Genomic DNA, 15113 nt, shown 5'->3' with positions numbered 1-15113 from the left:
AGGATACCAGGCTAGCACAGAGAACGGGGTCTGATCCCCTGCAAAGGGAGCCAGAGAAAACATCTGAAGACACGGTTGTTTAGGCTGAGACGAGGAGGCAAGTAAGACGAAGCCAAGCCCTGGGGGTGGGGGATGGCTGAGTAAAAGATGGCTGCTGGCAAAGAAACTGCGGTCCGTAGGCACAGTACGTGCACTGCCAGGGATTTATGTTAAGAGTTATCATTTGTGTCAGAAAAGAGACCATCATGGAAAATTAGACTTTACTAGTACAGCCGCATGTATCAAAAGACAACAGTCATCTAACTTCTTAACCTAGGAGGAAAAAAGGTAAGAAGGTCACAGTTTCATCTTGGCCTACTCCCCACATCGCCTGTTCACACACACATCTACTCAGGCCACGGCATGTGCCAGGCACGAGAGGAGGATCCAACAGAGAATAAGATGGGCAAACAAGCAAATCAGAGGACTTCTGTGCCTACATGATTCTGAAATGTAGCTCCCTGATTTCAGGTATCACTGAATAAAGTACTGAGCTTAAAAGCTACTGTACTATTGAAAGACACTTTCAATAATAAGTAAGGGAGTAATCATTATTGCACGTCAAATATGGTGTAACAGGAATAATAAAAGAAGCTCTGACACCTCACACACATAAACAAGGAATTATGCTTGTATTTTCAACTAAGCACTACTCACTAGTGTCTTACAAATTTCTGATTTACACACACTCGTGTTTACTGTTCATAGCAAGGGAGGCCAAGCAAGTATTTCAATAATTACTACCAATTGTCAAGCACTGCTGGTGGAGTGCCAGGCTCTTTGCTGGGAACTTAACATCCATGATCTCATTTCACAAAGGAACTAACTATCATCATCTGCGTCACTCAAACGAGGAACCTGAGGCTTAGAGAGTTTATGTAACATGCCCAAAAATGCATGGCTGACAGGCGGTGGAGGTAGGTTACTACTCCCCGTGTTAGCGTGGCTTCAAAGCCTACGCATCCCCTTCTCTCCCACTGCATGGCTCCTGAAACTGACCAGCAAGGAAGCTGAAGTGTGACACTGAGTGAGCAGGTGAGGTGTGACGAGATTTCGGGTGGGGAGTTAACATTCAGTGTTCTCTCATCTACACCGAAGTCTCACTACAGTCTTAACCTCAGGGTCCCTGCCCCCCCACTAATTCTCTAATAATTCAATCCCTTTGGATTCCAGGTAAACTGTCTTTCTAAGGATTGTGGGGGGATGGGTCATAAAAATAAGCAAATATTAAAAAACATTTAACTAGCAATATCATTCACACCCTGGATCCAACATTTTTCCTGGTGTCATGAGCTCCTGAAGTACATTTCACATTGAAATCTACCGCTAAATAACCATAATAAAAGTTCATAGTGATGCCAAGCTTTATAAACATAATCATCTCATGCAGCCCTCATAATAACCCTAAAAAATCCATAACATCATCCTCAGTTTATAGAGATAAGCAGAAGCTTATCAGGGTTAAATACCGTGTCCAAGGTCACACAACCAAAGGTAGTGTAGTAATATGACTCCAGAGCCTAAACTTTTCATTTCTATAACATAGCATATATTCTTGCAATGGTTATATAATTCTTTTTAAATACCAAAAATACTCTGACCTGAATTTGTGTATTTATAGAAATTTTCATATAATTGCTCATATAGCTACATTATGAGAGTTATACAGTTTTAGTCTGTGGCACTTCATTTAATTAAAAGAAAAATTACATTATTAAGCACCAGGGAACTTGAAATCTATCTGAAGAAGCAGCTTAACAATATATATTTTCTTCAATATTTAACTCAATAGCTTTTCATCCTATGAAAATAGACTGTTTTGTGATGGTTAATATCAAAATCATTTAGGGTCCAACAATAAGAGAGGTAGCATTCCACCTTTTTACAATCCTAATTTAGAAGCAAATAAAATATCTTTCAGTTTATTTGTTCGTAAAACAAGTATGTGACACAAGTTTAATGGAATAAATAAACCACAAAAAATTATAAATAAATGGGAAAAGTACAGAGGCAAACAGGTCAATACAGGGATCACCTTTTGGTGTCTGTCACCTATTCCTCTCAATTTGCTATTTCTAACCCTCAAATAGTAAACATACGAATCATTTCAGAAAAAGGGCAATGGGAAAGGAATAGAAAAGTAAAAAGTATATGATATAGTATATCTAAGGAATCAATACATTTGTCTTATTTTCTCATCTACACATGATACTTACTAATTATTTCCTTTATTTTAGAGACAAGTTCAAAACAAACCGGTCAGCAACGCTTGTGAATCAGCTGACTGAACCCACAGCATTTAGACTGGGAAGTGGGCAAGCTCCCACTTATCATTAATACACAAAACAAAGGTCCAAAAGACTTACCAATTGGTACTTGTTCAGGTTGGCTGAGAGAAACAAATGCTGATGTGTCATTGATCCAGGATATCTGAATGTTACCTGCAACAGTGAATTAAAAGTAAGCATTTAACCATTTAGATAGCTATCAGATTCCATTTGTACATCTCATATATTTCAGAATATCCATCAATTTAAAGAGACATGAGGTGCTAGTTTAAAATTTGATCAAAATCTCAGCACTACGGAGAACTAAAACTTAAATCTACCACTGCAGCTATTTCAGTTATAACTTAAAGAAAGGGGCTTCCCTGGTGGCTCAGTGATTAAGAATCCGCCTGCCAGTGCAGGGAACACGGGTTGGAGCCCTGGTCCGGGAAGATCCCACATGCCGCAGAGCAACTAAGCCCATGTGCCACAACTACTGAGCCCATGTGCCACACTACTGAAGCCCACGCACCTAGAGCCCGTGCTCCACAACAAAGAGGAGCCACCACAATGAGAAGCCCGCACACCACAATGAAGAGTAGCCCCTGCTCACCGCAACTGGAGAAAGCCTGCACAGAGCAACGAAGACCCAACGCAGCCAAAAATAAATTTAAAAAAAACTTCAAGAAAACAACAAACCAGGAAAAAAGAAGCAGCTTTAAAAATTGTTTTAAAAACAAAAGAAAGATCCTTCTGGATTAAATCCTGAGGCAGTTTATCATTCAACCCAATCTCATGCCAGGGCTGGAGACTTTTTTCCAATCAAGATCACTAATAGGGAGTTCCCTGGTGGTCTAGTGGTTAGGATTTGGCACTTTCACTGCCGTGGCCTGGGTTCAATCCTCGGTCAGAGAACTGAGATCCCGCAAGCCGTGCAGTCAGGCCAAAATAAAAAAACAAACAAAAACTAATGAAGACCTAAATAAATGAAGGAATATACCACGTTCATGTACTAAAAGACTCAAAATCCATGAACCTGGTATATTAAAAAAAAAAGACCACTAATAAAAATCAGAGACCACGTACGCTAAAAAAAAAAAAAAAGCACAACTATTTCTTTTTAGAGATTCAAACTCTGAGAACTATGAACGGGGAACATGAAATGAATCAATGTAGCAAGAAATAAGAAAAATTCAATGATGATCTCAAGGTCAGGTAAAGAAAACAGGTAAAGAAAACAGGTAGGGGATGGAGGACGAGGTAAAGATGGCGTCAGAGAGAGGAAACCAAGACAGACTAATAGAGAAAAGAAAAACACTGAGGGACAGAAAGCAGTATAGTGGAACAAAATGATTTTCACATACAGAGACAAGTCCTCAATAAAGGTGAAATGCGGGACTTCCCTGGTGGTCCAGTGGTTAAGAATCTGCCTTCCAATGCAGGAGACATAGGTTCAATCCCTGGTCAGGGAACTAAGATCCCACATGCCACAGGGCAACTGAGTCTGCACACAGCAACTACTGAGCCCGCAAGCCACAACTACAGAACCCATGCACTCTGAAGCCCGCGCACCACACTAGAGAGAAGCCCACGCTGCAACAAAGAGCCTGCATGAACAATCCCACGTGCCACAACTAAGACCCGATGCAGCCAAAAATTTAAAAAAATAAATATTAAAAAAAAATAATGTGTGCCACTAATTAACCAAAAAAAAAAAAAGCGAAACAAACAGAATGGAATGCAGGAGACCTGAAGAGAGGCAGGAGAGGAGCAGTGGGGCGGGGAGCTTGAGAAAACCAAGGGAAAGCAGAGATCTATCAGCTACCACTCTTCCTAAAAAAATACAGAAAACTGGAATTTTAAAAAATGGGTAAACATCACCAGAACTTAGCAATGAAAATAATCTTTTAATATCTACTAAAATTTTCAAAGGCTAGGAATACTTGAAAACTGCTTTGTTTCTCCACCACAGGAAAAAACTCACTTCCTGCTGCACAGTGGGGTGCCAGGACTTTCTCAATTATAAAATTTACTTACTATTATTTCCTTACCTCTCTACCCTGTAGGTTTTTTAGATAAATAATAATATTTAACATTTTATAAGTAGTTACTATATGCCACATACTATTCTGAATGCCTTCCATGGATCAACTCATTTAATCTTCATGACATGCCTATGAAATAGGCAGTATCATCATCACCATCATCATCTCCGAGAAGGAAACACAGATACAGAGAGGTTACCTGTTCAATATCACACAGCTAATCTTTTTTTAATTAAAATGAAAAAAATTCTACTCAGAGCGTTCTGCTTAATTTAGCTAATTAAAGTTTGACTAAATCGGGATAAAAGCAATACAGAATGGAAAACAACATAAAAAGCTTTACAAAGAAATGAGCTGTGAAATTCAACTGCATTTCTGTACCTGCATTTAAATTAAAAAGCAGGACTAGGGACTTCCCTGGTGGCACAGTGGCTAAGAATCTACCTGTCAATGCAGGGGACACGGGTTCGAGCCCTGGTCTGGGAAGATCCAACATGCCGCGGGGCAACTAAGCCCGTGTGCCACAACTACTGAAGCCCGCGTGCCTAGAGCCTGTGCTCTGCAACAAGAGAAGCCACCACAATGAGAAGCCCACGCACCACAACGAAGACCCAACTCAGCCAAAAAAAAAAAAAAAAAAAAAAGCAGGGCTAGAATTTCAGAAGTCATTTAGACTATCTGCAAAGATTAGGATAACTTTCCAGAAATATACCTACGTTCACTTACTTTCCTGAAAATTAAGTGCGTAACGTTTTGTACTTATAAAAGCTAATATATGCTTATTTTAGGAAATACAGAAAAGCATAAATAGGAAGAAAACAATCCTATCTGAAACATTCAGTGATAAGAGCATGATGCTTCCTTTCAGTTTGATTTCTACACAGTTTAAAAAAAAATGTTAGTTATACAGGAATCCTACTTTATATCTGCTTTTTACTATAAATGTTAAAATATAAACACTTTACCATCTTTTAACAAACTCTTCAACTCTTTTTAAAATGGCTACATACTAGTCTGTTGGGGAGACACATAAACATTCACTGAACATTCATATTATTGGACATTTAGGTTTTTGCTGCCTCCACTTTATTCACGAATTTCCAAAGACGATAGCTTAAATACTTTGTTAAAATAAAGAGACATTGCTGAAGACTTACAATCAGAATGGCCTTTATAAACCCTAATCAGAAGACTGTTCAATTTAACCTAATCGCCTGACCTGATAAAAAGGTAACAGAAGAACCGCCCTACCTCATACATATCACATATCTTGGTCCTCTCAAACATCTGTGCTTGTCTGCTTGGACTATTCGATGTCAAGCAGCAACTGCCTGACCTTATGAAACAGACATTCTCTCTGAATTTAATCTTAAAAACAATTTATCCTTAGCCCAGACTTATTTCCCATGGTTGGCAGTAAGGGGCAGTCATAGTAACTGTATCTTGCTTTCCATGGATTAATAATAGCACTCTATTGTGGGATGCTAGCGAAAGTTCCTCAGATCACATTAGCACAAAGACTGCAGCATACCAAACTCCAGAAATTCCATGAGTGAGACTACAACCTTGCATATTAATCCTTGTTTGTGCCCAAGTTAAAGCCATCTGTATACCTTTGACCATCTAGACCAAAAGAGGAGCAGGATCCTAGAAGTACAGCTGTACTTGTGCTTTACTTACCAAAGGCACTGAAAAGCTGGTAAAGGTCACTCGTTTTCCATTCTTTGGGGAATGTCACATGGAGGACGTGATCACGTTTAGGCTGCACTATAAGACAAATTTTTGATGAAAGGTTAATAGCTGAAAAGTGGACAACAGACCAGTGGTTCTTTGATGAAGCTAAGCCCTGGCTAACTTGGGGAATCGTTATGAATGCCTCATGATTACCAAATGACCCCTGAAAGCATTCTTGGGATTGACTGGAAGGACACTGCCATCTGAGCTTAGGCCTCACGCTCTGATACTTTACAGAACCCACAACAATTTGAACCCTAGCAATTCTATGCAGAAACATCTTCGCTCATAAAGTTCCTGGGAAAATTATTTAAAGAAAAAAAGAAAAAGACTGCTCTGTTCAAGAAGTTTCACTAAACATTTAACTTTCTCCTTTTAATCTAGTTGTCCATATGTTTATTTAGTTAAAATAATAATAATAATAACGCAGTATCCAAGTTAAATGGACTGTGTTTGAGCAGAGGCAGTCCTGAGTCACAATCTTGTTTTCTAATCCCAGACCCACCACTTAACTGTGCAACTCTAAACAAGAGACCTAACCACTCCAGCCACGCATGATTATAAATTGGGGATGACGATATTCAGCTCATAGAATTGCTGTGAGAATGACAGATTTAAACGTAAGTCTAATATGGAGTGCAACACAGTATGTACTCAAACTACTATTACAATGATTATTATCATCAAGTATAAAGTGTAGTTCACCCATTTCTCTATGCCTATCGGCATATATTAAGGCAAATAAACCAGGCTAGGAAAAACAGCAATGGAAAAGAATAATCAGAAGAAGCAACCACCTCCCAAATAGACTGGCTTTCTGAGGTTTTCAATGAAAAAAAAAAAAAAATCCACCCATTAAACTTAAATATATACATACTCAAATAACTGGAAAATAGAAAATGTACTGTTATTGACATGGCTAGCACATCTTAAAATCTATTACATATATATTTATAAAAAATTACGAATTTAGAGTTCTGAGTGAAAATGAAGTAATGATGAGAAGACATATTTTTTTAAAATTCCACTCATGTATAAACTGGAAAATGTAAGTAAAGAGATGAGTTAATCAAGGCCCAAGGGTAACATTAACTTAAGCATACTATTCATATCAACCACAAAATCACTGGCTATTTTTAAATGAATAAAGCTCTTTCTTCAGTAATACTTTTCCTGTTATCCCTTCCAGACCACACACTTAAATATGCAGATGCAACGAGAAAATAAAAATTCACTTACAGTCTGGTCCTTCCAAGTTTAGATAGGGGATATCCATGACTCTCATGAGAAATAGCCTACCAAAAGAAAAGAAAAACGGATAATGGACTAACTTCTATTAAAAAAAGACTGATATAGGCATGTTTATTTAGCTAAAAAAAATAAACATATAGGCATCTATTAAATTCTTTTGTAGAAGCTTCTTAATTATATTACCCTATTTCTAAAATCATTTTAAAGGGTCTTAAGATTCACTTCACATTTTTCTCTAGGGCTAAATATTTATCACAAATAGAAGAAAAAAACTGGTACCGCCAACACCTACAACAGCTCCTGGCACTCAGGAGCTACTCAATAAGTATTAGCTAAATGAAAAAAATTAGTAATCAAAGAGTCAAAGAGCTGCCTTGTTGGTCCAGAGAAACTGAGAGAAAACAAGTACTACAGAGTGCTAACCATCTTAACCTCCTATGAACAACTGTTCCCACAACTGTAAAGGTAAACCCTATGGATTGGTGTTTTGTGAGCTAAAAACGTGTCACTGATGTCTTTTTTTTTTTTTTTTTTTAACTGAATGCAGTCATTGGATGAATACTAATCTTACTGGGTGAACTGCATGGTCTTAAATAAGTGACCGTCTCAAAAGCTCATGTCATTACTGCCATTTAAAACATATTAAGAGCGCAAAGCAAAATAATCCTTGCTTAAAAAAAAAAAAACCTATCACACGGATATAAACCATAGCAATCATTTATGTATACTTCCAAAATGGATACAAAGGCACTTTTAAAAGAGTACTTCTAAGTTACAGCTCTCGGTAATGCCATTCAATTTGCTTTTATTTGCATAATTATGGACAAGATATCAGGCATTCTGTTGTTTGTAAGATGATTTTAATGAGCTTTATTTAGATAACATATTGTGCATTTCTGGTAGGGACCACATTATACAGCAAATTAAAAAGGCAACCCAAGTGCCCAACAAGCAATTAGTTTGGCTTCACTGACCCGCAATTAAGGCACATTATTACCAGGCATTCAAAAGCCAGGCAGGGCATGATCTGGTTTACAAATGGAACCATCAGCATGAATACCACTGTTCTGTTAATGCCAGAAAAAACGAAGTCCTGGTACTCTGTGGTTTGAGAACTTGTTGCCTAGCCTACAATTTAATAAACCAAATCTTATGGCTAAGAAACCAAATTTATTTTTAGTTCACTAATTTAGTCTCAAGTGTACTATTCTGGTTCTGGTAGCTGGTTTACCCAATTTAATGAATACTGCCTGCAATGCCAGAAGACAACGAGACATATAAAGCACCTAGCACATAGTAGGTTCCCCTCGAAAGTAACTGTTATTACTACTGACAACCAGAACCTGAAAAGTTAGTCCTCGGTTATAAGGTTATTTTTATGCTTCACATAATTTTCAATTCTCCATCTAGTAAATTTAGAGATGGCTCCCAGCTTTAAAAACCACATCAAGAAAACTTTCAGTGAAAGTTAAAGGAACATATAAAAGTCAAGCATCATAAAAACAATTTAAAACGTGTACCCAAATTTCAACAGAAGAATAAAAGCTGAATCACCAAGATGTTCACTGCTATACCATCAAATGCACCAATAATCAAAATCAACCTCCAGGTTCAATTTATGTGGGGGTTGGTAAATTACATATCATCATTTCAACAGAATATTAAACAATCAAAATTAACTTCAGGATAATTTTCAAAAACTTCAAAACATCAATAACTTGTGGTACAATTTTAATTTTTAAAAAAGCACGAAATTTTATACTATTTTGACAGCTTTGTAAAACACCGATGTCATTAAACCAAAAATAAAAACTACTCCCCACCCCCTGCCCCGAAAAAACGCCAATCGTTTTGGGAAACTTTGTTTTTAAAAATTCCTTTTACTATTATTTTTTAAACTTAAAAAAGAAAATAGAGGGACTTCCCTGGTGGCGCAGTGGTTAAGAGTCTGCCTGCCAATGCAGGGGACATGGGTTCGATCCCTGGTCCGGGAAGATCCCACACGCCGCGGAGCAACTAAGCCCGTGCGCCTCAACTACTGAGACTGCGCTCTAGAGCCCGTGAGCCACAACTACTGAGCCCGCGTGCTGCAACTACTGAAGCCCACATGCCTAGAACCTGTGCTCCGCAACAACAGAAGCCACTGCGAGGAGAAGCCCATGCACCGCAACGAAGAGTAGCCCCCGCTCGCCGCAGCTAGAGAAAAGCCCGCGCGCAGCAACGAAGACCCAGCGCAGCCAAAAAAAGAAAAGAAAAGAAAATAGAATAAGCAACAAGGTTCTACTGTATAGCACAGGGAACTATATTCAATATCCTGTGATAAACTGTAATGGAAAAGAAAATGAAAAAGAATGTATGTATATATAACCAAGTCACTCTGCTGTAGAGCAGTAATTAACACATTGTAATTCAACTATACTTCAATAAAAAATAAATTTAAAAAAAAAAAAGAAAGAAAGAAAATAGAGGCTACTAGAACCAAGAGGCCCAGGGGAAATAACCAGAGATTTTCTTAGAGAAAGTCCAATTGAAAATGCTAGTAGAATCAATCTTGTGTACCCTATGCACTACTTCACCTGCTGTGGGGGAGACGAATACAAAGTGAAATCACAAGGTTGAGTCTGCAATTGCTTTATTTCTTTTTAAAATATTGTTTTCCTCCTAAGATCATGTGGCCTCAATGAGCTTAGAAAACCTACTGTCCTATAAATACAAACAAGGATGACAGTTAAAAAGCAGACCTTCCCAATTCTCTCACCATGCAAATATTTTAAAAAGAATTTTTTTAAGATATCTTTTGTCGAGCATTATACTGGCTATTTGTCAAGCATTATACTGGCTATTTGTTCTCTAATATTTCATCTGGATTTTAAGTATCATTTCTGCTTAAACTAAGTAAAAATTTATTCTCAGTGAAAACACTCAAAAAGATTTTTTCAAGTTAGTTAATCCTACACTACCTTGTTTGCTTACTCAATACTTTAACTAAATAGAAACCCCTTTCAAATTTCAGATGAATTATATTAATAGCCCTTCTCACTCATTCCCTACACCTCCACCTTCATGCCTGGGCTTTAGAGAGAAGTGAATCACCCCAAACCCTGGAAGAACACGAAAACCAATTCTGTGTGTGACTTGGCAGACTGCACCCCATACAATTGGGAAACCAATTCTAAAACTGTAGCTGAGCGTCTGTGGAACAGAACCAAAGTAAACTCGCCAGGGCCTCCCTGCCCCCATAGGTCAGACGGTTTGCAAGCCACTGCTCTGGTAGCACCCCTGCCCTCTTGATGGAAAATTAAAACATTTCATTGCATGCATGCCTCGTCAAAAGGTCTACATTGACTCCCTAGAGTGATATGATAAAATACCTCACGTGTAGATCATCTGACTGGACAGTTTTCATTTTAACATATGAGGAAATGCACTAGGCAAGCAGAAATGCTGATAAACACATGAAAGGATGTTCCTTCCCTGTGATTGTATTGAAGAACAGTCTCTTCCAAGAGGCCTTTCATCTGCAGATATCAAAAACACATTCGGACCAAGGCTTGCATGAAACGTTATTTCTATCTCAGTGATGATTCAAGACAGCTGTAATTTGGTGAAGACACTCAAGGCTGTGTGGGGCCCTTGCCACGTTCCTGCAAGTTTCCTGGTGAAACATTATTTTAGCACTTATTCTCCAAAGGACTGACACGAACTCTGTCAAAGACTAAAATTAAAATCCCCATTTGATACAAGGGCCAATTTTACACCAGGATTCTATCCTGGTAAACTACATGACTCAAGTTCATATTCTAGATGCTATGACACAAATTTTACTCTTTTTGGCATTTGTCAGTTTGTTACTGTTCTATGATAATACTGGTAATGCTGTTTATCTCGGCTTTCAAACATGTCTAGAAAGATCCAAGGGTAGAACACAACATACTCGGGGTCATTCACTCAGCAGGCTGGATGAATTCAGCTCAGCCAATTTAACAGGCTACACAGAATAGGCTGTGTACAATGGCTTTATGTCCCAAACAGCTACCCACCTCTGCTGCCCATATGCTGCATGGCACTCATGAAAAGCCATCTGCTAACATTCTTTTCTGACCAGAGTGATATGACACTGTGACCTAGACTGTGTAAGAAGGCCCGTAGTCACAGAATTTCATTTCAGACATAAAGCTCCTTAAGAGTCTAGAACCTTGAGCACTTATCAGAATGTGCTTCCCTAGTCCCCAGATCGGCATCTGGACAGAAATGTAAATTCCTAGGCCCCACCTAAGCCCTACTGATTCAGAATCTGGGAACTGAAATCACTGGGTTCACAGAAAAAGAGTATGTTCAAGGCTGTGTTAATTGCCATTCATGATGATTCAATGGTCAGCTGGATAATAATAACTTGTGTCAACTTGTCCAAAAAAGTATTAGTCTTAATGATTTGTTTACAGTAAATCATTTTGCTTAGAAAAACACAAAACGATTAAAACAAACACCAAGGACTACCTCGAAATCCAGGAAGCAATAACATAAGGCTTCCACCACTCCCGGAAACCAGGAGCTGAACTGTGGCATGCAACTAGGTTCTCTGCAAGAGATAAATTGGGGAAAATTATTGCTGACAGCTGTTTTTCTCATTTTTAAGAAGAAAGTAAAAAAAAAAGATTACTTAAACTACTCTCTTGGCAACTCACTGGCAAAAGTCCAACCCTTTCTGTGACTTGGCCACAAATCAGCACCTCCAGCATCACCAACTTTAACCACTAAAGCAGCACCCAAGGCTGGCCAACATTGGAAGGAGGAACACTCACATACATACAAAGAATCAGATGTCTTCAACCTTATCAAAATTCTCCGACCTTACCAACAAGTTTCAGAGCCAGATTCTGGCAACCACAAAACACACTGAGCAGCTCAAAAGAAGTACACTAAGATCAAACGTTATTCTTTGATGACACAATAGCTTGCCTTGGACTATGGCTTATCTGAACCATTCCCTAGTTGTCCAGTGAATAAAAAAGGATTGCAAAACAGCGCCAGTATTAACCCGTTTTATGCAGCTGTGCTCAAAAAAGCAAAAAGGGCAAAGGTGATATTCAAAAATGCACACAGGGCTACTTCCCTGGCGGTCCAGTGGTTAAGACTCCGCGCTTCCACTGCAGGGGGTGCAGATTTGATCCGGGGAACTAAGATCTTGCATGCCATGGGGCATAAATAAATAAATAAAGTGCTATGGAAAAGAAATGGCTGGATATATCCTTTGAAAAAAAAAAATGCACACAGGAAGTCCTGAAGGTCAATCAGGAATACTTTGCACGTAGGCTCAATCCTCGGGGAATCGAAAAGATCATTACAGCTTGTTAAAATTCTGCATGACCGAGTCTATGTGTAAAGCCAATAATTCTATTCAGAAATGAAACAAAATATTTAATTTTGCTCCTGCAGCAGCATGCTTTCCAATGCTGTTAACTGATGGCAGAGAAAGACAATGAATCAGTGAGGTGCACTGAGGGCCACTTTAAGAAGCAACTGGCAGAAAAACCAGTACTGCCCAGGGCAGTGCAGTGGACGTGCATCTGACAAAAGGCCCAACACAAAGGTTAGGTTATAAGTGGACAATGATATATCCACCTGACAAACCACTGAAGGCCAGTGAGTGACATGATGCTGCTAACCACTAGTTTTACTGTCTTCTGTAAAATCCTTTACTGCGTTTTTTTAAGTTACAAAACTATATAAATAGTACAGCTCAATTAATAAATGAAATAGAGATAAAACACACTAGTAGGAAATAACACTAAAATGACAGCTTTTTTTTTTTTTTTCTTTTTGGCTGGTGGAATTACAAGTGGGTAATTTGTGTTTCAGTCAGGAAAAATATATATTACTTTTTTAAAGGACAAAGTTCCTGACTAAAATAACAGTATTTATTATGGCACATTCAGCCTCATTTGATCCTCTGGTGTCTGGAGGACAGGCAGGCATCAGTCCTGTCATACAAGGAATGAGGAAGCAGGTTTTCCCAAGTCCAGTGGCTCACCCTTGGCCATCATGGGAGCAGAGACAGACTTAGATCCAAAGCTTCCCACTACAAGCCCTACACTAAAGGCTCCTGCCTTCTCTCTGCTGGGTACCCACTCCCATCGGGCTTTAACCTGAGCTACTTCCAAAGCCTCCATGTGAAACAGAGAGCCTGCTGTCCATGGGGTTTTTTGGTGATGCTTTAAGATCTGATTAAAATTATAGCTTTGTGTGATGGGGCAGAGTCCAGATACAAGAAATGATGTTGCTGTCTGAGAAGAGCTTTGGGTACACTGAGGAAGGCAACTAGGATGACCGAGCAGAGAAGAGAGCCATAGAGCCACAGGTCAAAAGGACAACCTTCCCATGTTTGCAGTGCAGAAAGAGCTGCTATCTGGGCTACCTGGGCATCGAGCCTTCCAGTCACACCTGCCCCCACACACCATGATCACCATCAGGAAAGCCAGTGCTTCAGCACATCTCAGGGTTGAGCGAGACACTGAGGTGTCTGAATGCTTATTTTACGTAGGTCAGATTTGTACACATACACACAGGCCTGAATGATCTAGAAGGATGTCTGATGTTACGGCATGTCTTCATAAAGGAGAACAGTGTTTATTCTGGTGTCCTGCCTGAGCAAAAGGAAAATCCTCCAGCCTCTAAGCTTCTCATTCTTCCATCTAGAAACTCAGTATTTCAATAAATGAGTAAAAATTTGCATTTGCTCATCTGCTTTCATCAAGACTACACTTCTCTTCCTAAAAAGCTTTACCTCAAAAAAAAAAGATTTCCAAGTAAAACTGCACTCCTCTTATACCACTGAAGGCTGGAATACCGAAATGTCAAGTAAAATCTAATCTCAACACAATTTGAGCAGTGAATTAATTTGTACCTCACCCCAAGTCCCAAGCCTTCCAAAGGAAAATTGAAACCTTTAACGACTGCCAGCTCTACTGTACTTGCAAATGGTCTTGGTATTTCCTTCAGGGCACAGCAGTAAAAGCACTTCATAAGAACCTTGTATGCAAGGGCTCATCATTATACATATTTATGCGCTATAAAAAACTGATTTTATCATCCAGGGTAGGAAGCATGCAGACATCTCTCACAAAATAAGCTCATTTGTTTTGCTCACTAAAGCTCTCGTGTAAAATAAGAGGGCAACCGCTGGCTACAGGAGCGTTACTGGGGCACCAGCTATTTCCATTTCACGCGGGGGGTGGGGCGCGTGCAATTTCCATCTAGCCACTTGATGTTTTGACAAATACAGCATTACCCGACATTTGTCCCGAAGCCAACTCATGTCCCTTCTCAAGCAGAGAAATACGCAAGCAACAAGGAGGGGGGAAAGAAAGGAAAGAAGAAAGAAAACCAGCAGCTCATGTAAACAGTCTCCATCAAATGAACCATATCAAAGTACATCAAATAAAAGTGTTAAACTAAACCTTGTACAAAGGCAACGTCCGCAGGGCCTATAAAACAGCAGATTGTAAAATGTCAGAGGAAACCAGTCCCCCACAATCCAAGGGTCAAAGTCAATGTCTTTTAGAATCACTGCTCAAGCCAAACACAGAGACAAAGAAATCTTTCAAAGATATTAGCATTATCTCTTAAGAAAATGTGCCACTAACTGTACAACTGTATCTTTTAGAGACTGTTGCTGTGGAGGAAGAATCCATTCCCAGCTGCGGACAGACCTGGGTTATCCCTGACTCTGCGGTTTCTGGGGCCCTCAGCAGATGGCCTCAGCTCTCAAATGGGGACA

At 39.1% G+C, this 15113-nt stretch overlaps 1 protein-coding gene across 3 annotated transcripts in view; it reads right to left on the bottom strand.

The window, feature by feature from the left end:
* PARN (poly(A)-specific ribonuclease) overlaps nt 1-15113 on the bottom strand; it is a 165619-nt gene that overhangs the window by 103097 nt on the left and 47409 nt on the right. For all 3 annotated transcript variants that reach the window (XM_067706582.1, XM_067706583.1, XM_067706584.1), the window contains exons 19-21: nt 7325-7380; nt 6032-6118; nt 2406-2480 (exon numbers count right to left, since the gene is read on the bottom strand). In XM_067706582.1, the coding sequence (XP_067562683.1) occupies nt 2406-2480; nt 6032-6118; nt 7325-7380 (218 nt within the window). The remainder of the gene's footprint in view (nt 1-2405; nt 2481-6031; nt 6119-7324; nt 7381-15113) is intronic.

Source organism: Pseudorca crassidens, chromosome 15, assembly GCF_039906515.1.
Source record: "Pseudorca crassidens isolate mPseCra1 chromosome 15, mPseCra1.hap1, whole genome shotgun sequence".
Lineage (NCBI taxonomy): Eukaryota > Metazoa > Chordata > Mammalia > Artiodactyla > Delphinidae > Pseudorca > Pseudorca crassidens.
This window is presented reverse-complemented; position numbering and strand designations above follow the sequence as displayed.